The following is a 21286-nucleotide window of genomic DNA, read 5'->3' as shown; positions in this document are numbered from 1 at the left end:
TGGGGTCGATTTCGAAGTTTTAACTGGCAGGAACTGAGTTGCAATTTCACTACGATCGATACCACGAATTCAAGAGGTCACGAGTGAATTGTAGCACAACACGGCATTGTAATCAGAAGCACATCTCAAACTGAGACAACCGGCATATGGCATAAATAAATCATAGGGGATGTACAGGCGGCATTCCACGGGTCTTAGCGTGCAGAAACGGACTCCCGCGTTCCTCGGATTCAACAATGGGAGTGGTGGGGATCCCTGCAGAATTGGTCGCAGGCTGTTGGTCGAATCTATAATCCTGTGGATTAGGCTGGGCACTCCACACCTTCGATAGCTGCCTCTTAGACCATCTACTGTCAACCTCCTGAAAAGTTTTCTATGAACAAACTACAATATCAACAGCGCGAGTGCTTACAGTTTGAGCCTTCTCCACTGGTGAGAAGAAGCCTTCAGGAACAGGTTGCAGGTACAAATCACCGACATTCATACCTGATGGAGGATAGCCTCAACACGAATGCCCGAAATGTGATCGTACTAAACCTACCTTCGAACCACGGATGGCTCATAACCTCTTCAATAGTGGGGCGAAGATCAGGGTTTGGATTCAATAGTTTCTTTATCAAGTCCTGGGAGACAAGGCAGGGAAATATATATATAAAGTCCAGAGGAGCAGAGGAGCTCACTTGAGCATCACAGCTAAGGCCGGCAAGCCTTTCGTCACTGGCAGCGTCCGCACCTCCAAAATGGACAATTCTAAGTGATGAATGATTAAGCTTTGGGATTGACATCATCATAGTGTACTTGTCTTCTATCTCCGACTCTGCTGCAGCATCGGCCCATTCAGGAGGTCTCCCAGTCAGTAATTGGTACATCACAACACCATATGCCCACATATCAGAGGCGACGCTCGGATACCGTCCTCGGAGAAGCTCAGGGGCCATGTAAATCTGGAAGTTGTGAAAAGTACTCCAGCACACAACGGAACTTACAGTGGTTCCCTCCATCTTAGTTGGGTCCAGCTCGCTCTCATCGGCATGGTCTGCCTCCGATTCGCTGTTGTTACGATTATGATCAGAACTGAATATAAACATTTCTAATGAGGACGGCAGGATAAGCCTCACCCATCATATCTCCAGTCGCCGCTGCGGAGCTCTTGAACAGCGTGACGACTCTTCTCAACTTCTCTTTCTGCCTGTGTCGTATACGGCCTCGCGCCCCCGAAGTCCGTCAACTTTATGTGTCTCGTAGACGTGATGACTATATTCTCTGGCTTCATATCAACGTAACTGAAAGGCACTCCAACTGCAGACCTCCATCACTCTCGATCTATCTACACGAAACCCTGCTGATGAATGCTGTCCAGAGCGGCAAGTACTTCCCCAAGGGCTCTCTTTGCCTCGCCCTCACTGAGCCCCGACGGGTGGGCCTGGAGGTAGTCAAACCTGAGAGGGATAATGCGTTGACCCGCTGCGACCCCTTATGAGACACCTACATATCACCATTGGCAGCATATTCAAGTACTAGATAGCACTCATTGTGGTACATGAAAGCGGACACCAGACGGGTTATGCCTGAGAAAGCCGCCTTATATCCAAAGAGGGCGAAGCCCCAACGTACCTGGATGGGGCATCAGGCGAAGAATGGCGATCTCTCTTGAAATGTTCTGACTGTATTTGGCCAGTATGTCGGGATGAATTACCTAGCAAGTAGTGCAGAGGAACACCTAGGATGGTAGGAGCTCACTTTAACAGCATATTCGGGCCACTCCGAGCGAACCTTACCCTTCTGTGTCACCAAATATAGCAAAACCGTCGAGAAGGCTCCGCTCCTGAGAAGTAAGTAATAACGTTAATATCCCACAGGCCGCAGGAGCATACCCTATCTCGCGCGCCCGGACCATCTGGTGAAACTTGAGAGTGGTCAGAATGGTCGGGCTCGGCGCTGTGAGAGCTTCTTCCCAAACCTATAGTCCTGAATTGAGTCACCTCTATTACAGTCGCAGACATACCTTCTCTTTTTGAGCCCCCTCGTGAGGCTCGCAGTTCTCACAAAAACGGTGAAGGACAGTCACAGGATCTGACAAAAGCAGGAGTTGCCCGAGTGGATGCCCACAGTAGATGCCTACCACTATCCCCATCGAGAACATCGTCCTCCTTGGGCGGAGCTCGAGCCTTGGGTTCGGGTCCCCATGGCGCCACTCCAGTAATAGTTACAGGAGGTTGACTCCCGCTACCACGCGAGCGGCCGATCGAGGACATTTGGGCGAGGCTCGGAGGCTTCGGCACTGCTGAGGGCACGGGAACTGAGGGACCACGAGTGAGGACTGACGGACCGCATCAAAGACTCACCTCGATTTCCCTTAAGCCTCGCCTCTACAGCCCTCCGTGTTGCCTCGTCTTTTTCACTCTGCCGTTTCGCTTCGCGGGCTGCTTGGACGGTGGCAGTTGCTGCTTTCTGGAATGCTGATGGATTCACCCTCTCCAACTCCGCGAGGACGTTGGCTATCATTTTATTAACCTGATACCGAGACTAGTAACTCAGCAGGCAAGAGATGAGGGAAATCACCGTCGGATTCCAATGCAAGTGGCCTCCACTGAAAAGAAGAGGCACCATTGTAGACACCCAGTCGTCGGAGATCGCCAGCTCACTGCTAAAGTGACTGTCACGCCACAATGACAGTATCGATTCAGCTAGTTGACTATTGGGGCTCTGGAGGAAAGGTCAAGGATGGCCAGGTAGGATTATTATTATGAGGTGACTTACCCTTACACGATTCTTTACCACCGTGCGCAGCTGCTTATCAATCTTGTTGAAATTATCAACACTGACGCCTTGTAGAAGTCGCGCGATTTCTGCGAGGAGGAGAAGCTCCTTGGCGGTATTCCCCTGAATGCAGAGGGAGATAGCACAACACACTAGCGGGGATATTTACTCGGGCCGGCGGTGGGAGTGCCGTGAAAACACCATCCATGATCTTCGGGAATAATTCGGGTTGCTTATCGAGGTAGATGACTACACATTGAGTAAGCTCTCGATGGTACCTACTCCCCAGAATCCTTGTAAGTCACCCATCAACGTGAGGACCCACCCTTTAAGGAGAGGTGTTTGCCTGTCCCAAGAGGCGAACCCATTGGGCATGTGGAGAGGCAGTATGACATTGTAGAGCAGGCTGAGGTGAGTAGAGTTGAGTGGAGTTTGGAAGCCTCCAATGATCTGTGAGAGAATGCTCGTCGACTTGGCTACACTGGGTATCAGCTTACTCGACCCAAAAGGGACACCAAGGGTTTGATGTCCGCATTCTTCTGAGGGCACTGGACAAAGGCGACGAGCTCCTCACCAACAAGTAGTCGTAGTTGAGGACGAAGGGATGGGCATCTGTGCGGAAGCAGCCAATACGACTATGCTAGGGTGACCAAGCACGCTCACTTCTCGTACAAGCGATGGAGAAGAGACTCGACAAACCAAGCATCGCCACCATGGGATGGTATCGGGTCAGTCTGAAGGCCGTCGGTGACACTGAGAGCACCATCAACCTCACCTTTCTAGTGTCCATATCCACAGTAGCAACGAGCATGGATTCCTTAGCCTCTGTACTGGCAGAGCCACTGCAGCGCTTGACCAGTGCTATAAGCACTGCACTGTCCAGATGGGAGGCTAGCGCAACATAGACGCATTCAGGGCAGTCGAGTACGGCTATTAGTGCGGCCCGGCAGTAGTGAAGCGGTACAAGGTCCGTATATCTCGCGGGCTCCTTGATCGATAACAACGCCAACATGAAATTCCGCAAAGATCTGAAAGTAGGAAGACCATCGCGGAATCGAGTCATGGCCACATGCCTACTTGTAAACCCTTTCACTGAAGGTTTCATCCCTGACCTCGCCGGACATGACGAAGGCATAGAACTCCTTGGCTGCTTCTACTGAGGACAGGGCGGTCTCCAAAAGGGATGAGATTCTCTCCTCTACGACTGGGGTCACTGCTGCTGATGATGAAGGCATGAACAAAGTGGATTTGAAAATCTGTGTGTCCTTCGTATCGAACAAACTGCTCAACCCAACAACACGTCTCATATGCACAACGGTGTTAGGCTATCCATGACCACTAAGGAGAGTACACGAAGAGCTCAGTGGACTGCCTATGCACAACCAACAAGCCTACAGAGACTGGCCTTTATCACCTTCCATGCTGCCCTTATAACCTTCACTGTAGCGTCTATCCCTGTCACTTATAGGACTCCTCCCACTTCTTACTGTTCAAAGACATAACCACACATACGATGAGCAGCAACACCAAGCGGCTCCAACACTGCCGAGTGTACTCTGCTTGGTTTCAGCGAGCACTGTGGTCATCCTCGACAGATCCGTTTCAGTACCCTGTAGCCAAAGGGCAGCAGTAGAAAGATGATGACACTATGCCCATCTTTCCAACCCTCTCGGCTCATTCGCCGCATCATCGGCAGCTAGCAACTTTTCCCATAAGGAGTTCATTCTAAGAAGCAGGCGTGGTGATGGATGATTAAATAACCCGAACTGACCATTCCGCACTTCTATAGATGCTTCGAGTACTCAGCACTAGGAGCGCGATCGAGTCAATGATAGGTGGGCGGCCGACATCATCCTTCCTTATATCTCTCACAGTGCCTAACCCCAGCGGGCCTTCTAACAAGTATATCTCTTCAATAGATCAACAGCAAGATATGCTTCTATGACTCACGGGCGCTAGCCGCCTCACCCAACTGCTGAGCAGGAGGGCAATTGAGATGATGTTTCTGTAGACTTGCAACTCCCTTTGTTAGGTTATTAAGCGCTGATCCACTGTTTCAGCTCAACCCTTTCAAATGCCCATTAGAAACTTCGAATAGGGTGTCATGACAAATCACAGACCAGAGGTGATAGAAGACCCACCCAAGCTATGCACTACTACTACTACTACTACTACTACTACTACTACTACTGTCCATCAGCTCCCCATGCTATTCCGGAGCAGGGAGGCGGTAAAGGATGTTTCAAAACCTTGCGAGCACTCTTGAGTAGAAAGAGGTCGGTGTTAGGGGAGAATCGGGGTTGAAAATACGGCCAACATCATGATTAATAGGCAAGCCAAAGTTGAACCCTTTTCGCGACGCCTGGAGAAAGATATGACTGTTTTTGACGCTCACGAGGCGGCCCCTACTAATTTGGTCTTGAAATGGTGTAGAGAGTGTATTACTGTTGGAGACTGCCGGTTCGACGTAAGGCTCATCATGAAAAGTTGAAGATCTGAGTAACTTCGAAGATACTATCATCCAATGATGTTCAACGCAAGTCTAGAGACAGCCTGCAACCACAACCAACACGAATGTCGTACCGGTATCTCTTTTGAATGGTAGGCCTGGGGGTTCGTACGAATGATACAGTAGCGCTCCTCGCCTTGTAGCATGTCGCGAGGTCAAGTCAATGAATCAATACATACACGTCTCAAATCACGAATGTCAAACAGCAGGCAACTCGTACGGTTCACCCCATATGACCTTCAGAGGTCCGGCATCACCATTCCACATACGTAGAAGATCGGCTTCGGGATCAAGAAGATCCAATACGGTTTTGTTTTCCACCATAAAACCAGCAATAGGTTTCTCTCTAGCTTCCGCTAAAGCATGTCGCACACACCAGTGCCAGATAAGGTTGGTCCCAGGCAGACAAAATAAAGGGACTCTTGCTACTGTTGGGGGCTCATCAGAACTGTGAACTGTGATATCATTTACAAGATGATCGCTCATGATGACCGTTGCATGGCCTTCGAGGAAACCGATTTCACTAAGCGGCAGTCGAGGGTCCAAGTCGGATAAATCTACGGAGCGATGATACAAAACCAATCACATAAAGGATTATAATTTACATATCATCCCCGATTTCGGTGTAGCGATCATAAAACTCTCATCTATTGTATCGACTTCTTTGGACGATAGAATATCATCAATTTTTGACGTCTGGGGATCAAGGTGTAGCACTGTGTCCGAAGAAGGCACGTAGACCTAACAAGTACGAGTCGAGTCCACGAGGGAACACACCGGACCAACCTCTCTTCACCAAACACGGAGCCAAACGAATACGTTTGATAGAGGAAAACATCAACAAACTCACAGTGAGCAGCTCGGGTCCTGCTGTTCCTCGATCCGTCCCCTGACTGTCCTGGACACAATGTGCTGCCGGCGCAACCTGAGCCACAACAGCCTCTTACAATAGCGGCATCAGCATGGTTAGATAGAGATCCTACTTCAGTGTGGGCCAGCCCTTGACCATGGGACAAAAACCGCGCCGCTACGAACAGCAGCAGCAAGTGAGGTGAAGCAGGCAAGATGAGAAAAAAAGGTACGCAATAATCTACCATCGAGCTGATGTTCGTAATGACGGGATCTAACACATTCATCCATGTGGACCGGAATTTCAACGATGCTGATCGAGGAATTGTGGTTTGAACAAAACTAGGCGTGCGCGATACGCTAAAATCAAGCGCTCGCCCAGATCCACTACTGCGAGAAAATCGGACACACCTGCGGCAGTCTGCAGTGTCTTATGGCGAGTGCGTCAGAGTCCTTGTTGGTATCCTCCAGGTTATCGAGTCGCCGGATCGAGAGTCGAAGTAACCCGCTGTGGAAATTGTCACTAACCATGTTGTCTTAGATTCGCACTCTCCTCTGGTAGAGTTACCTAATAGTAGTAGCAAGAACTTCTTTGAAGAGGCCAAAATAGGCGATGCCGAGAGAAATGAGCTTCGGAAGTGAGTCGAATCCCTGATATATGGCTCATCAATTAAACAGTGAATGTAATGCATTTGAATGCACCGTTTAAAAGCGCATTTCGTCTACAGTGAAATATGGGCTATGCCATAACACCAAGATATGCCTTGGTACAACTCCCCGGTAGCGTGCGATAGGGAGATCAATTTGTCGGCACGAGAAAATCAACTCCGCTCTGGACCGATTGTGGGAATCGATTCCGCTTGGGGCAGATATGCCATCCCGTAACTTAAATGCGGCGCGAATTATTGTCGTTTTTTGATGGCGAGAGGTCTTGTGAATCTTGCATTCCCATGATGGTTGCAGCACGGGCGCCGTTCTAGATGTGGCATAGCTGCCCCAAGTATGCAAACAGCTAAGTTGATTCTTCCAATTGGTCAAGACTCCGAGTTACATCGGTCATCGAACTTGATCTTCCCATCACGTGCCTTGCGAAATTGAACGTAATAAGACACATCTTGAGGTCATGGCATAGGTGCCCCACCCGATTGAATCGCTCTCACTGACGGCGAAATAGGCCTCTGAAATGTATAGATTTATCACAGTGTCTGACGGTGTGGTAACTTGCTGCACCGTTGGTAAGTAACATCCCCTCAGGCTATTCTCACAGTTCTCAACGAGAGTCAGTAATACAAGCAAGCAGTTGCAAACCCACGTACAACACACCGAAGTACTTTTCCTGGAGGACTTCGTTCGCATGTTAGACTACTACAATGTCGTTAATAATCCTGCGAAGTAAGCACAGTATTCGGATCGTTAACAGAACGATAAGCCAGGTACGAGGCCTTCTTCTTCGCGATCGATCGCAGCAAGGACGGTGTTTTAGACTTTGACGAGTTCCTAAAGGGGGTGTGTGCAGCAGATCCAAACATGGTTCACATCCTCAACAGTTTCTCGGGGTAAAGCGTCCGCGTAACCATTATTGCGAAAATAAAAATCACTATACGAGGTACGAACGCGGTCAGTATATTTTCGACTATTACGACAATAACCGGAGCAACACTTTGGAATTCACGGAGTTTGCCAGATTGATAGCAGACTGCGCATCCATGAAGACTAACGATCCAACGAACGAGAAAGTGAGACCTAGAGCCCCGACATGTGGTATCTTTCTAAGGTCCGCACCGCTGCCATAAGTAAAGCTAAGGAGCTGGGAATGCTCGGTGATGCCGGCAACCTCCTACATTTTGTAAGCGAAAAAACTCAACGGATTCAAGATCCAACTTCATCAGACTTGTGTCAAGTTCAAGACCTTCTACGAGTGCATACAGAGCGAGAAGCTGAGAGGCACCAGCCGCCTCTTTAGGTGCGTTGGTTTGATGCTACGAGCCGTGTTCTAGAAGTGACAGATTCAATGCTTCTCTCTTTCGATCACGGAGGAAAAGTGATTCCCTCAAGGCTAACCCTGCACTCGAAACACCGATGGTAACGGGCTGCTTCTGTCCAATCCAACCTCGTTCGCCTTAACCAGACTGTCCGATCTCGACCTAGCACTCCGCGAACCCATCCATTGGCGGGTGATGATAGCGATGCATCCGATCCAGAGAAAGGAGGGCTCCCGGCGCAGACATCAAGCCTTCGGCTCGAAGGTCTGGGAGGTGTCCACGTACCGGGGGCTTGAAGACCTTTAGCGCAGATATAAAGCATGACGACTCGCTGGCTAATTTCCTCCACGATGCATCAGTTGAAGTAGTGTGCAACTCGGTGACTCGATCCCCCCTCTACCAACAGCTTCTCGCCTCCGACGTCTCTGCGAATGCGTTTGTCACATCAGCACCAGGTAGGCGGTCGCTTCGTGCGGAGTCCCCAATGAAGCATGCAGGTGGCGAGGGTTTCGGTGAGGAGGACAAGCCGGTTGGTTGTCTTCCCCCACCAGATCTTTGCTCAGCAACCCCAGCCGATCCCGTCGAAGGGGTGACTAGTAGGGTCTGCATAATGAAATGATGACTAAGTTTCGATCTTCAGCGGAGAAAAATAGTCCTACATTGACTTGGCCGATGTTCGACGCCGCGACGGTAGGCGAAGACCTCGTAAAGCAGGGCCGTGCCGCAGCCAAGAAGTTTGTCCAGAAATGCCTTTACGAGGTGTCGCCGGAATGGTAGGAGGATGAGATCTTCCTTATTCTGATGGATCACTTCCAGGTATGTAACGTATGTGCAGGACGCTCATCGTGATGACGGACGTCGGAGACTGGGAGCTCTCGATCAGTTCGCATCTGTTGATGATCTCACTCTTATCCTCCGCGTGGCCTCACGTATCTTACTCTCGGATGGTGACAGCATTGCTAAAGCCACAGTGACCTCCTTTATGCGTTGCTATTAAGGTTCCTTCCGCAGCTCTCTTTTGGAGAACGTATCAGCCCCAGCTAAAATTTTCGGAGGCATCAATGGGCAGCTCCTAGACCTACTGAGCCTATTCCGTACCTTCCTCCCCCCGGATTCCATCACCGGGGACATCCTCTACACCAACTATGTTTTCTTAGGTTAGCATATCGGTTTCTACTTCTCTGATTCTGCCTGTCTCAGGAGATTACATTGGCCCAGGTTGGTGCAATCTAGACACCCTCGCTCTCGTCTTGAGTCTCAAGATACTCTACCCTAGTGAGGCTGTGCGATTCCTACTCACTATGAATGTCTGTTGCTCTCAGGTGCGATCACGTTACTGAGGGGGAAGCATGAGGCTGAGCCTTCCAATCTCCACTTCCTTGCCGAATGCGAGGAACGTCTGGGCGACGAGGGCAGGAGAATATGGAAATTGGCCAACCGTAGGATAGTGTATCTCTTCATAGCGATGTTGGGTTTTCCTCAGAATGTTTCGAGTGTTTACCCTTGGCGGTGCTCATAGAAGGACGCGTCCTGTGCGTCCATGGCTCCGTGCCGTCGTCCTTGACAGTGTTAGAGGTAGCTCACTCTCAGTGGGGGGTAGTAGTGTCGCTCTCAGCCACTGAAGAAGCTGAAGCGCCCATTGAGGGCACCGCCTTCCACAGGGCAGCCTTCGGAGAGGATCTCAAGCAGGATAGTCTCAGAAATGTAGACACAACAATCGCTGCATCCTTCGTACTGAACTCTTGCTAGCCTTAACCCTCCGACGAGTGGCGCCTATGAGGACACCGCGCCAGTGAACACCAAGGCTCTAATGAAGAGCAATCGAGTGGCGATGGTGGTCAGAGCGCGAGGGGAGATCCCACCAACGGGCGTTGGGTCTACCTGGGGTAGCTCGTCCACTGTTTGTTATCAGTGAACAGCTCAATGTACTAGGTGCTCGCCTCCTCACCGTCATGTCGTGCATCAACTACTGCGATCGCGTAACCAATGATGCTGCGATCCTGCAATTGATAGTAGACGAACCGGGAGTGCTGCGCATCCACCCAAGGGTCATCACAGCCTGCAGGTGAGCCGATGAGCGTACATCGTGGCTTCCGCGTTGCCCATCTTCCAGGCCACGTATATTGAAGATGTTATTGGAAACGGATAATGGGGACGCTGACACAATACAGCTACGATGGCCTATTGTGATGTCTGCAGTCGGTCACTGTTGAGGTCGCCTTTCCCTATCTTAGGCCGCCAGGAGTTCGGAATCACCGAGGACCAATCGAGCTGCCCGTCGGACTCGCGATGAGCTCATCAAGGCAGCTATTCGAGCGCCTGCCTGGACTGGTTCATAGCCTCGAATTGGGGAGATATTTGACGATTTTCATCCTGACAGGTGCCACCATCAGCCTGTTCACCCTAGAGGTCACACCCGAGCCTCCTGGAAGTATTATGAGATCGATTGCTATGCGACCGGAGTACACCATGCCGAGTCGAGTCTTTTGCCACCTCCCTGCTCCCCTCAGGCATCTGCAGCGTCAGCAGGCTGAGTACCAACGTCGGCGAGTTTCCCTGTCCTCCTCCCCGCCTCCCTCCACGGTTACAACGATAGAAGACAACGCCGAGGCTGCTGCAGGCTAGTTGTCGAAGTAGCCTAGATCTAACTCTTGTGTAACATTGTGCTCCCTTTCATCGGATTCTAATTCAATCAGTTTCCACCACAATCCTGCACAACTTGGCTTGTTACACGTACTCACTAAGGCCAACTATAAGCATCGTTACAATTTGTTACACCCTGTTCAACCAGCAGCCGGTACTTTCGCGCCCGCCCTGGTGATCGATTCTGTTCAACGCATTTACGTTCGTTCCCTATTAATCTGCGTCGGGCAGTAGTTCCCCGAGTGGACTGAGTTTCGGCAATTTCAAGGTTGAATATCAAACGCTTCTCCCAGTGCTAATAGGAGTTCCCTTACAATGCTTTCTCGCGTCTGGCCCATCACCTCCCGTCGATGCTTTGCCTCAGCTGCCTCCAGGATGCAGACCTTCAGAGTTTATCGTTACGATCCTCTCACGCAAGACAAACCACACATGCAGGTATGCCTGCCTGGGAAGAAGTGCTCGGAAGCTCTACTTTTGATTTCAGGAGTTTAACATTGACTTGGCTCAGTGTGGTCCGATGATTTTGGACGCTCTCATCAAAATCAAAGACACTCACGACTCCACTCTGGCTTTCCGGCAAGACCTCGCTATTGCTTTTCTATCGCTTAGTTGACTCCCTTTAGGCGTTCATGTCGAGAGGGCATTTGTGGATCTTGCGCTATGAACATCAATGGGAAGAATGGCCTTGCCTGCCTGCAGTATATCGAGCCTGGCCCAGCTCCCATCGACATCCAGCCCCTCCCCCACACGTGATGGACTGATCTCCGCATACGAGACGATGGTTGGAATGGTCGTAGGTACGTCTTGAAGGACTTGGTTCCCGACTTGAGCAATTTTTATAACCAATATAAGAGCATTGAACCCTGGCTCAAGCGTAGACGTGCGAAGCAGCCTGGTGAGAAAGAGTACTATCAGAGCATTGAAGACAGAGAGAAGTTGGATGGGATGTAGATCTCTCCGGAATAGGATGTGAGTTCACCCCTGAAAGTCAGGTACGAATGTATCCTCTGTGCTTGTTGCATGACCTCGTGTCCATCTTATTGGTGGAACCCTGAGTATTATCTCGGCCCGGCAGTGCTCATGCAGGCATACAGGTGAGGGAGTCAGCATGGTCTTGGACTCTGAATTACTAGCTACTAGATGGATTGCCGACTCGAGGGATGAGTTCACAACAGAGCGCATGGCCTGGATCAACGACTCTATGAGACTGTATCGTTGTCACGGTATCATGAACTGTACCTCATGTTGTCCCAAGGGTGAGTGATAGTTGGGCGAGGAGAGCCCCTGACATGCCCCTACAGGTCTGGACCCAGCCAAGGCTATTGCTAAGATGAAGGCTGAGATAGAAGCTGCTTATGAGCCTGGGTGGACCAAGATCGTTGCTCAGGAGTCCATAGCAAATAAGAAGCGTGAGAGCGGTATGATGTATGCCTAGTCGACGTTAAGCTTTTGCTAAGCTCATCGCGGTGCGAAAACATGTCATCATTGAGTTTTTCTGTTGCGCATTTTGGGCATGCTCTCGCCCATCGCGTGGTGTAAATGAATAGGGAGTGGTCATCTCGGCGAGCATTAGTGCTTGCCGGACGATCAACGGCCCTATTCTTATCATAGTAGGAAGTGTCAGGACTGAAGGAGCTTTATTGTGTTATTGATAGTGGGGTGGGTAGGAGTAGTTGTCTTCGCTACCTAGTGTTGTTGGGGACTTCGCGTAGAGTAAACGAGAGCAGATCGTATGATTGCCATATATCTCGTAATGCGGCGAATGCACCAGTGTTCCGTTAGTCTACAGTATTTTGCCGGTAGACGCGGAAGATATATCAAAGAAGCTGGTTGAATTTCTTCCTTCCCTTACATCTCCGGAGGGGAGCGATAGTGCGCCGAATGTTCTAATACCCTGGCCAGCTTAACATCGAAAAGTTTCCCGGAGTCTCGTGAATCGCGTCTTTCCGATTAAACACCAGATTGAGATAGTTGTTTATGAGGTTATTTTTGTGCACGAAATTTTCTCGAGCGAGCTCCTGTTTTCAGCTTGTATTCACAAGTATTACTAATAAACGCAAAGTAGATGACCAGGCATTAGAGAATATTAGTATCGGTAACATGCTAGGGAGTTGTTGCAGCAACGCTACGTTATTGTGCCATGATCTCATCCTTCGGCTCGGTTGTTGTCTGAAATGGAATGGGCTTTGCCTATAGTAGTGTTACTATACTTACTCTGTTGATAGTAGGAGGAAGTCCACCGCCTCCCTGCCGCCCCAAGGGGACAACCATATTGGCAGCGATACGTCTGAACCAAGCAGAGTCACGGATACAACAGAAAGGACAGCGAGACCTGGATGAGCCACTGCCATCATATTGTGATGAAGGCACCTTTGCTTGACCTCTACCAAAGGCCAGGGATCCTCCAAAACGCTTCTGTAGAATCTGCAGCACTAAGGCGTATGAGATTTCGTTAGTCCTGATGACTCACATCCATGGCATTGGTCATATTGTGACATTGTACAAGCAACTTGTCGTATCTGGACTTGCTCTCGGACAAAGACTCCTGCAGTTGATTAATTCGGGTATCCTTCCTCTTGGTTGCTCTCTCCTTCTCCTGAACCAACAGACTGCTGCTATACGAGAGTAGCCAGGTAGACATACGTATAGTTCCTTCTGCAAGTCAGCGTTGTGAGCAATCTTGGCCTGGTGCAAGTCGGTGAGCTGACTGAGGTTCTTATCGAGCTGTATCATCTTGTGTTTCATCATCCATTCCTCTTCTTTATGCTACCATTACAACCAAAACCTCGCGACAATTCACAATAGATCAACACAGCAGTCACCCGTAAGATCTGTTGACTCAACTGCCCTTCCAATTCTGCTATACGACGCTCGAGTTCCTCCGTTTGCCGCGACAAGAGGCCATCAACAGCCCCGCCCTCACCCCCATTCGAGCCTAGCACCATCACCAAAGGCAGGCCACCGGGCAGGAAGAGAACTCACCAGCTTGCTCGAGGAGCTGCTCCAAACGATCAATGCGCTGCGCCTAAGTAACACGCAATAAACGGCGATTCTCTGCCGACTTAGTTCCTCACCTGCAGCATCTTTGTAGTCTGCAATTCTTGGACCAGCAGCCGTAGTGACGGCGCCTTATCATCTGAGGAATAGTGACCGTACCGAGTACAAAGCTGCTGCTACCTGTTCTACTCCGCTCGCCATCACTTCCTGGCTTGACCGGTGACTGCGAACAAGAGACCGGTATAAGCCTACCATAGTAACACTCCTTACTCCAGGCTGTTCTCTCTCCCTCGTTTCCTCTTGCTGTTTTCGAAGACTCTCAGCCACTTCCAACTTCTCACGCAATACAGCAACTTCTCGACGGGATTCATCTCCTTCACGCTACAGCCAAGCGTTTGAGCTCCCCTGCACCCACCACCCTCCTCACGGCAAGTTGATTCTGAGCATCGTTGGCCTCCTGCAACTGGTACTCCAAGCTAGCCTTAGCCTCCTGTGCCGCAGCAATCTCCGACCGGAGCTCCTCGAACTTAGCCGCCTGTTCTTCTATCTCCTACAGTAGTTACGATTAGTTAAGCCTCATAAACGTAAGGGCACCTCGCGTAACCCCCGATTCTCCAGCTCCTGGTCAGCGAGCTGGTCCTTGAGCTCTCGAACCTTTGTATCCTCGACCTTGGCCAGGTCAGGAACAGAAGTACTCAGCATGGATGCCAGCGGCACAGCATCTGCATGGACACTATCAACTAGTTCAGTATTCACTCGATTCACTTTGAGCTTCGGGAGAGCCTTTGTGAGATCCTGTAGTAGTGGTAGGTGATGCCTCCATCGAGATTGATTCAATGCCTGTGATTTCATATGTTTCTTCAAGACCGCTGCCGCTGCCCTCACCGCCGCCGCCGCCTATGTCAATGCCAGCCTGCACGCACCGCTCCTTGAGGTGCTTGATAATCTTCTTGCAGCGTATCAGAGTCTGCCTATGCTTCACAACCAGGCCCTGGCTCTTCTCCAGCATCGTCGTCAGCTCCTCCACTGAGCGCCTTTGGTTAACATGGCATACATTCTTGATAGCCTTGGCCCGCTGCCCGAACCTACACCGAGATCCTGTTTGCCCTCCTCAACCGAGGCCCCGCGTATGTAACCTGAGGGTCGATACGGTTTCCGTGATGTTCGCCTGGCTCGGACTGCACGTGAGGATAATGCAGGTCTTGGAGTTGCCACCGAGAGACTCTTGTAGCACTCGAGTGAGGCGGGAGTCCCGATAGGGTATGTGCTTCCTACCATCCTCGCTGCAAAGACTAAGCAACCGTCCTCTTCTTACTTGTCACCAGAATTGCCACTAGGACTAGTGAGGGCGTTGATGACATTCCCCAGGGCAGAGAGGGAACGATTGATGCTCCCAGCCTCGACCAGCCGATTGCCGGTAGCGCCTAGGGGCCAACGCCATGGATAAGATGGTAGCTGAAGCCTCACCAGTCTTGGAGACTTTCTCCGACCCAGCGAGGTCAACCAGGCGCAGAGAGCCTTCCTTCACCGACTCATCGGAGGCGTTCTTAGCAGTAGCGGTCAGCATTAGAATCAGATGTGATCTCGAGGAATGCTCGTTCATGTTGGTCACCGCTGCTGTGCCTGTCGACGACCACTTCTCTAGCAGTTACGTACTATACCCAGCTACGATTTGCATGCCCTTCCTTGAGAATTTCAAATATCAACTCCTTGTTGTTGATATATCTGACCAACCAGCGATCGGATAAGGCTCCACATGCTCGTCTCCTCCCACCTACCTCTCGGTCACCCCCGCGATAAAGATGCCCTTCCTCGGGTCCTCCTTGATCTTCAAGTGGTCCTTAGAGAGGTCTGAGTAGCCAACAACACTAACAACACGTTGCTCTCGCCTACAACTACCTACCCATCAGGTCACGTATCCTCTCGTTGTAGATCTCCACCAGGCTAATTCTAATAGTATACTCTATGTCCTCAGGGGCCGTCTCTGCCTCCTCGAACAATGTGTCAACCTAGCTAGGGCTCACCCCTTCCCACCCTCCTCATAGCAGACTCACCATACGGGGTATGACGCCCATATCGCGCTCACTGTAGAGGTCAGGCCCTTCCATTGTGTACGTCTTGCCGCTAGCTGTTTGGCCATAGGCGAACACTGTGCCGTTGAACCCCTAAAGACTGCAATAGGAACCCCTTCAGGCCGACCCCAGTAGCACCTGCATGACCCCTCTGATGATAGGCTTCGCGGCATAGTCATAAACTTCGCTTTGGGGGCAATCGGGGTCGAAGACCCTATCGAAAGTAAAGGTCCCTCCTTCAGTTTCAACACACCTGTCAACGACACCGTGCTCGACTAGTTGAAAGTATACCACTTCCATACCGATTGATCGTCACACAGGAAGGGCTGGGGAACTGTGCACAGCTCCGACCTCCACCGGTGATCTGGAGCTCCTGACGACTCATAGGTCGGAACCTGGAGCACCATCGGGGCGAGGCCGTACTTCCTGCTCCCTACCTGCAGCACACTTTCACATTAACAGCCTCCTGGGGCGCCGCAGCGGATTTGATCGGATCGGTGAGCTCCTCCTCAATAGAAGCGATTGAGAGGTCCATGGTCATGCTACTAGGCAACTAAGCGTATCCAGAGCTACTTGCAGTTGACCCGGGGAAAACCACAGCAGTAATCCCGATCAGTGTGGAAATATATATGTTTGCTTTCCTCAACTGAGCTTAGAAGTTCCCTCTATAGAAGTTCATATGCGAATCCGAGTAAAAAGTAGAAGAGTAGTTGAGTATCTCCCAAAATTTCCCAAAATTTCCTCAGAATTTTGACACCAACATATGTGGTTGACAATGTGCATATTTTACCACACTGCTGCTGATTGACGAACACGTACTACTGCTTGCTTTCCGTAAGGAGATAGAAACCTGGCTTGACAAACAGTTGAGAAAAATCTCGAGGATGAGTCAAAGCGTGCCCGAGGACACTATTCGAAAAACTGCGCTACTCCACTATCTAGGACTACAACAGGCTCAGCAGGAGTAGTCTTTCCTTCCTGAAAACACAATGGACATCTGAGCTTATAAGAGCGCGAGAAAATCACCACCGTGCATCGCTCCGCCCAAGTCCTGAACAAAACTCCGCGACCATCAGACTCCTTCCAGATCTCAGTCCTGAGACGGTCCCCCGGTATGACCGGCTTGGTGAAACGGCAGCGGAAACCTAAGCCCATTGAGCTCATAAGGAGTACATACACTACGCACTCACTGCGGAGACGCTTTTCATCGCCTTCCAAACAGGCGTCGATGACATGCCTAGCCGCAAAGCCCAGTGTGCAGAGCCCGTGCAAGATGGGTTGGTCGAAACCATAGGACTAACAAGTTTACTTATGGGCACTCCACTGGAACAAAGCGCTCACCTGAGCGGCTACAGGATCGACATGCAGAGGGTTGTAGTCGCCACTGAGCCTGTACAGATCTGCTTGGTGAGGGCCTACCACAAGAAAGGTAATACTACACCCAGAATGCAAGGAGGACTGTACTCGTATGTTCGACCCTAGTGTAGTCTGGTGACCGCTCAGGAACGGTAATCTTGGTCGTAGTAGGCACCCCAGCTGGAATCAAGTCGGACTTGCCCAGAAAGAACACCGAGTTGGTCAGTCGCATGACTCTGTGCAAATACCACTGATCCCTCCCCTGAGACGATCGAGGCTTACTCATCACCCGCGAGCTCATCCACAATGACAGTTTCGGTTTCCACGAGGAGCTGAGGAAAGGAGCCATTACGGATGAGTAAGCCCAAGACCTTACCCCAGCCTTCTTGGGGGTCACTGCTGTGAACCTAGTCTTCATCACCCACTGGTCATCCAATGAGACGCTCACTGGCAACGGCCCTCGGAGCACCTCCATGCTGCGCTCAGCATCGACTATCACCTTCCCTGATCAGCACTAGTCCTGCTGGTCAACAGACAGCCGAGTACCTTTGAAGACGTCCAAGTCCATAAGCAATTGAGGCGGTGGGAAGGGTAGCGTCCTAGCCGACTCTGCCCCCTTGAATGTCGTCGCTGAGATCGCCACCCTACTGCGGTCCACGCCTGTGCTTCCCCGACACTTACCAAAAATGAGTGTTGGCAAAACCGCAAAGTCAGAATGCTTCTCATAGACGTATTTCCTCTCAGTAGCGCCCACTCCCAATGCGTATAGGATCGCGTCCTTGTCCGTATAAGCAATCGGAACCGTCGGGAAGAAGCCTGCCTCGATAAGTTCATCAGATGTATTCAGCTGTGGTGCTACTGTAGCAGACATATGATGAGAACACTGATGGCCATGCTCAATTGAGAAAACACTCTACTCAAGGCCCGATCGAGTAAACTGTACTTGGTGAATGATGATGATGATGAAAAAGTAACAGCTCGAAACCACCTCATGCGAATGTCGTCCACCCTCCTTTCGCTCCTCCTTGTTGCTGCTGAAGGAAACCAACCATTGACTATTCGAAATAGAATCCAGTGCTCACCATAGGGTCACCCAGCCTTCTCACAGTCACCACAGGAGAGGCCTGCTTTGCTGGTACTCCTTTCCTCGCATCTACTGGGGACTGATAAGCCGCTCCTAACAAGCACTAGACTGATTAGAAACCACCATCATCGTCATTACCTTGTCCGCTCGCTGCCACCCCTTTAGACGAGTCTGGTATCCTGGGCGCACTACCAGTAGTATCCTGCCACTGTTTTACGCTGATCGAGGTGATATCCTTGGACACCTCATGTCGCTGCTCCCAAGTCCGCAGTCTTTCTGCCCTCACTGATGCCTACAAAGGACGTAGACTCTACCCCCGATACTCTATATCGACTCACCAGGTTTGCCCGTTCCTTTTCCAGAGCTGCTATCAGCATAGTCCTGTCCTGCTCAGCTTGTCTCTGCCTCTCCAGCCATACTGCGTTCTGCGACTGTAGATCCTCCTGACCAACATGAACTGCCCCTAATGAGTATTGAGGTTGGGTTGGAAGTGGCCACGAAGCGGTAGCTACTGACGCCATCCGTTTTTTGTCCCTATTGAACTGCCCCCATGAGAAGCTAAAGTCCAGAAATCATCGTACTACGGAAATCCTGGTTATGAGGAATATACAGGGCACCCCAAGACGAGTGTTTTTCTTTGAATACCTTCTTGTAGGAAAACCGTTCGAATGAAAAGTTATTCAAAAAAGCACATTTTTAGGACACCCTGTACAATCAGTTTCCTCAGCCAAGCTCAGACGTTTCCTCACTAACTAGCGAAGTTTATATATGAACTCGGGTAGAAGTGTACCCGAACCAACAAGAATTCCCAGAAACTTCATATTGTCACCAACACATGTAGTTGGGCATGTGAATATTTTCCCACACTGGTGATGGCCCCTGACCCACCTTCTGACGGTTGATTCTGTCGATCTGTCCCCGCAAGTCCTGAATCTTAGCATCAGCACTGTTCACTTTATCCTTCTCGGACCGCACCGCAGCCACCACATCAGCCGAGTCCATCGCGAGTGGCTCCCCTGAAGCAACAGAAGTTCCTCCCTCGAGCCCTCCCACCGATAGCAGTACTACCTTCCTGGATCGCCAACTGCCTCACATCGTTGATCTCCTTCACTGCCTCATCAAGCTGTCTCTTAGTCGATAATACAGCCATCTGCTGACCCTCCAGGGCCGCCGACACGTCAGTGTACTACAACACGAATATAATACGTGCCGACCCTAAAGGGAGGTAATACCCTTTTGTCCAAGTCCCTCCTCTTGCTTCGAAGGCTCTCTAGTCTGGCCCTAGCCTCGCTAAGCATTCTATCTGCGTCCTGCTTCCGAGCTAATTGCCTTGCAAGTTCAGCCCGTTGGTCCCGGAACTAACGAGTACCGTCAGAAAGAGTTGCGGGCCCCTCTCGAGCTCACATCTTGCTCAAGCTCAGGGCTGGCTGCATCGTTGTCATCGTATCCAGTGTCCAACTTGGCCTTGGACCCAAAACCTGACCACACCACTAGATGAGAAGCGCATCCCCCTGAGTAGACTGCTACGACCTATATCATGCGAAGAACCGTCAAACTTGTAGGAGCCCGCCAAAGAAGGCCTGACGTACGCACTAGGCTGCTCATTCTGACCCAGGGCCGGGGAGGTCGCAGGGATGTTCTCTGACATGCGACATATGCAACAGCAATAGAATAACCCACCGCTGCTTGCCTTGCTTGACCTCCTGCTGTACTGGACTGGCAGACTCCGTCTCATGGGCCTGAGGTAGGACCCCCGTGCTCATCGGGCGGCCCAGAGTGGCATCAGATGAGGGCATCTCGGGAGGTGTTGTAAGGATTGCCTTCAAGGCAGGTGGGAGCTCTACAATAGGACATTTTTCACGGTGCTTTCCACCGCCCTACTATCAGGGATCTTGTATCCTTCCCGAGCTCTCGAGATGAGATGCATGGCAACTAGAAACTCGCTGTAGGCTAGCTTGCCGTCCCTGTCCTTATCAGCGAGATCCTGAGAGGCGTTAGAAACTCCTATTACCACTTCATAGAGCGACTATAGTACCCAGATGTTGGAAAGATCCTTCTGGCCGACGTGACTTTTCGACATGAAATTCTTGGCCGCTAGTCCGCCGACAAAACCGTCCTTGGCCAGGGAGCGAAAGACATCGGTGTACTTCTGTAGGTGTTTGCCTACATATCAGGAAGGACTAATCACGCAGTCTAGTAGCCAGCCTTACGGGTGAGCTGCCAGATTGGACTCAGACTGCTTTCCACCGTACCACCAGGTGGCGACTTAGACTTCCTCACGGTGGTCTCGTCAGCTTCAATGCCTTCAAATACAGGGAGGACGGGAGGCTCCATCTGACGCGATGAGCGTGGACTCAGCAGAGAGCCATCCAGTACTACATTCAATAGCTGGGGAGTAATAACAACGACACCGGACTGAGCATGGGCCACTAGTCGGCATGCTTTATAGAAACTGAGAAAGATCCTCACTCAGTGCAGTCGCTTGTTTTGACCGCCCACTCGAAAGGGCTAAGATCGCCCATGTCGTCGCTATCTGCTAGGTTCCATATGTCGTGGAGGGTCTTCCGAGAGAGCTTGGACTTCGCTAGGAAGTCAGCCGCCTCACTCCCGCTGAGCCTAGTCTTGCCAGATTTGTTGGCTACTCGGAAAAGCATAGGATAGCTGACAACACCAGTAATCAACCCGACCTAGTTGGTGAGGTACTTACAAGGCCTCTTCTTGTGGTGACAGTGACACCCGAGGGGCAACCAAATTGGTCCCAACGAGGCCGCTAGGGACGGCAGCCATAGACGGAACAGCTGCGACGTTGGACGGGTACATACCTGCACGCGTTGGGTCATTCAGGAAGTCGATGGAGTTACGACAACCCCACCTGGAATGGGTTGCACGTTGGGATACATCTGCGAGTTCTGTACCAACGAGTACATGTAAAAACTGACCCTGGGCTGAAGTTAACGGGTAATGCGTCGCGCGTGTGAAAAAATGCCGAGCTTGGGGTTCGAACCCGAGACCTTGCTACTGACGCATGCGTGCA

At 50.9% G+C, this 21286-nt stretch overlaps 9 protein-coding genes across 9 annotated transcripts; 4 read left to right on the top strand and 5 right to left on the bottom strand.

Moving 5' to 3' along the window:
- Positions 1–160: 160 nt before the first annotated feature.
- Positions 161–3995, bottom strand: Pmar_PMAR005845 (serine/threonine protein kinase, putative; the record flags this gene model as incomplete). The annotated part of the gene is made up of 20 exons (XM_002778669.1): positions 161–361; positions 413–486; positions 542–623; positions 747–963; positions 1119–1283; positions 1332–1439; positions 1490–1568; positions 1615–1696; positions 1741–1825; positions 1875–1960; positions 2006–2073; positions 2123–2299; positions 2346–2514; positions 2761–2883; positions 2930–3038; positions 3086–3210; positions 3258–3372; positions 3424–3494; positions 3536–3788; positions 3838–3995. The coding sequence occupies 20 exons, from the start codon at positions 3993–3995 to the stop codon at positions 161–163; spliced, it is 2547 nt and encodes an 848-aa protein (XP_002778715.1).
- Positions 3996–5467: 1472 nt separating this feature from the next.
- On the bottom strand, positions 5468–6649 carry Pmar_PMAR005844 (hypothetical protein; the record flags this gene model as incomplete). The annotated part of the gene is made up of 4 exons (XM_002778668.1): positions 5468–5826; positions 5875–6010; positions 6120–6194; positions 6530–6649. 4 exons carry the CDS (start codon positions 6647–6649, stop codon positions 5468–5470), a joined length of 690 nt encoding a protein of 229 aa, XP_002778714.1.
- Positions 6650–7472: 823 nt separating this feature from the next.
- On the top strand, positions 7473–8115 carry Pmar_PMAR005843 (hypothetical protein; the record flags this gene model as incomplete). The annotated part of the gene is made up of 5 exons (XM_002778667.1): positions 7473–7510; positions 7803–7854; positions 7893–7964; positions 8008–8036; positions 8082–8115. 5 exons carry the CDS (start codon positions 7473–7475, stop codon positions 8113–8115), a joined length of 225 nt encoding a protein of 74 aa, XP_002778713.1.
- Positions 8116–8772: 657 nt separating this feature from the next.
- Pmar_PMAR005842 (serine/threonine-protein phosphatase, putative) lies at positions 8773–9849 on the top strand (the record flags this gene model as incomplete). The annotated part of the gene is made up of 7 exons (XM_002778666.1): positions 8773–8873; positions 8917–9029; positions 9099–9257; positions 9301–9375; positions 9423–9549; positions 9584–9675; positions 9716–9849. The coding sequence occupies 7 exons, from the start codon at positions 8773–8775 to the stop codon at positions 9847–9849; spliced, it is 801 nt and encodes a 266-aa protein (XP_002778712.1).
- Positions 9850–11107: 1258 nt separating this feature from the next.
- Positions 11108–11319, top strand: Pmar_PMAR005841 (succinate dehydrogenase, putative; the record flags this gene model as incomplete). The annotated part of the gene is made up of 2 exons (XM_002778665.1): positions 11108–11178; positions 11228–11319. Coding segments are annotated over 2 exons (163 nt in total), but the record flags the coding sequence as incomplete, so codon positions are not given.
- An 84-nt stretch (positions 11320–11403) lies between these two features.
- Pmar_PMAR005840 (iron-sulfur subunit of succinate dehydrogenase, putative) lies at positions 11404–12178 on the top strand (the record flags this gene model as incomplete). Its single annotated transcript, XM_002778664.1, has 5 exons — positions 11404–11492; positions 11541–11690; positions 11736–11837; positions 11884–11999; positions 12045–12178. The coding sequence occupies 5 exons, from the start codon at positions 11404–11406 to the stop codon at positions 12176–12178; spliced, it is 591 nt and encodes a 196-aa protein (XP_002778710.1).
- A 1017-nt stretch (positions 12179–13195) lies between these two features.
- Positions 13196–16353, bottom strand: Pmar_PMAR005839 (Be158, putative; the record flags this gene model as incomplete). Its single annotated transcript, XM_002778663.1, has 20 exons — positions 13196–13339; positions 13387–13509; positions 13566–13678; positions 13726–13768; positions 13818–13879; positions 13921–13963; positions 14011–14121; positions 14156–14290; positions 14335–14462; positions 14506–14825; positions 14877–15011; positions 15056–15164; positions 15208–15363; positions 15410–15465; positions 15519–15591; positions 15644–15749; positions 15795–15905; positions 15951–16065; positions 16115–16207; positions 16250–16353. 20 exons carry the CDS (start codon positions 16351–16353, stop codon positions 13196–13198), a joined length of 2280 nt encoding a protein of 759 aa, XP_002778709.1.
- Positions 16354–16674: 321 nt separating this feature from the next.
- Positions 16675–18053, bottom strand: Pmar_PMAR005838 (conserved hypothetical protein). Its single transcript, XM_002778662.1, has 9 exons — positions 17850–18053; positions 17715–17798; positions 17545–17672; positions 17451–17500; positions 17277–17404; positions 17154–17227; positions 17003–17108; positions 16842–16957; positions 16675–16790 (listed from the first exon to the last, which is right to left on the bottom strand). Exons 1-9 carry the CDS (start codon positions 18037–18039, stop codon positions 16722–16724), a joined length of 945 nt encoding a protein of 314 aa, XP_002778708.1. The 5' UTR covers positions 18040–18053; the 3' UTR covers positions 16675–16721.
- A 28-nt stretch (positions 18054–18081) lies between these two features.
- On the bottom strand, positions 18082–21039 carry Pmar_PMAR005837 (partner of ralbp-1, putative; the record flags this gene model as incomplete). Its single annotated transcript, XM_002778661.1, has 15 exons — positions 18082–18105; positions 18251–18345; positions 18391–18544; positions 18591–18695; positions 19141–19268; positions 19321–19438; positions 19485–19610; positions 19657–19730; positions 19783–19832; positions 19933–20092; positions 20134–20236; positions 20288–20401; positions 20533–20704; positions 20752–20913; positions 20960–21039. 15 exons carry the CDS (start codon positions 21037–21039, stop codon positions 18082–18084), a joined length of 1665 nt encoding a protein of 554 aa, XP_002778707.1.
- Between the last annotated feature and the right edge of the window lie 247 nt (positions 21040–21286).

Source organism: Perkinsus marinus, assembly GCF_000006405.1.
Source record: "Perkinsus marinus ATCC 50983 genomic scaffold scf_1104296948436, whole genome shotgun sequence".
Lineage (NCBI taxonomy): Eukaryota > Perkinsozoa > Perkinsida > Perkinsidae > Perkinsus > Perkinsus marinus.
Note: the sequence above shows the minus strand (reverse complement) of the source record. Positions and strands in the feature narration are given on the sequence as shown.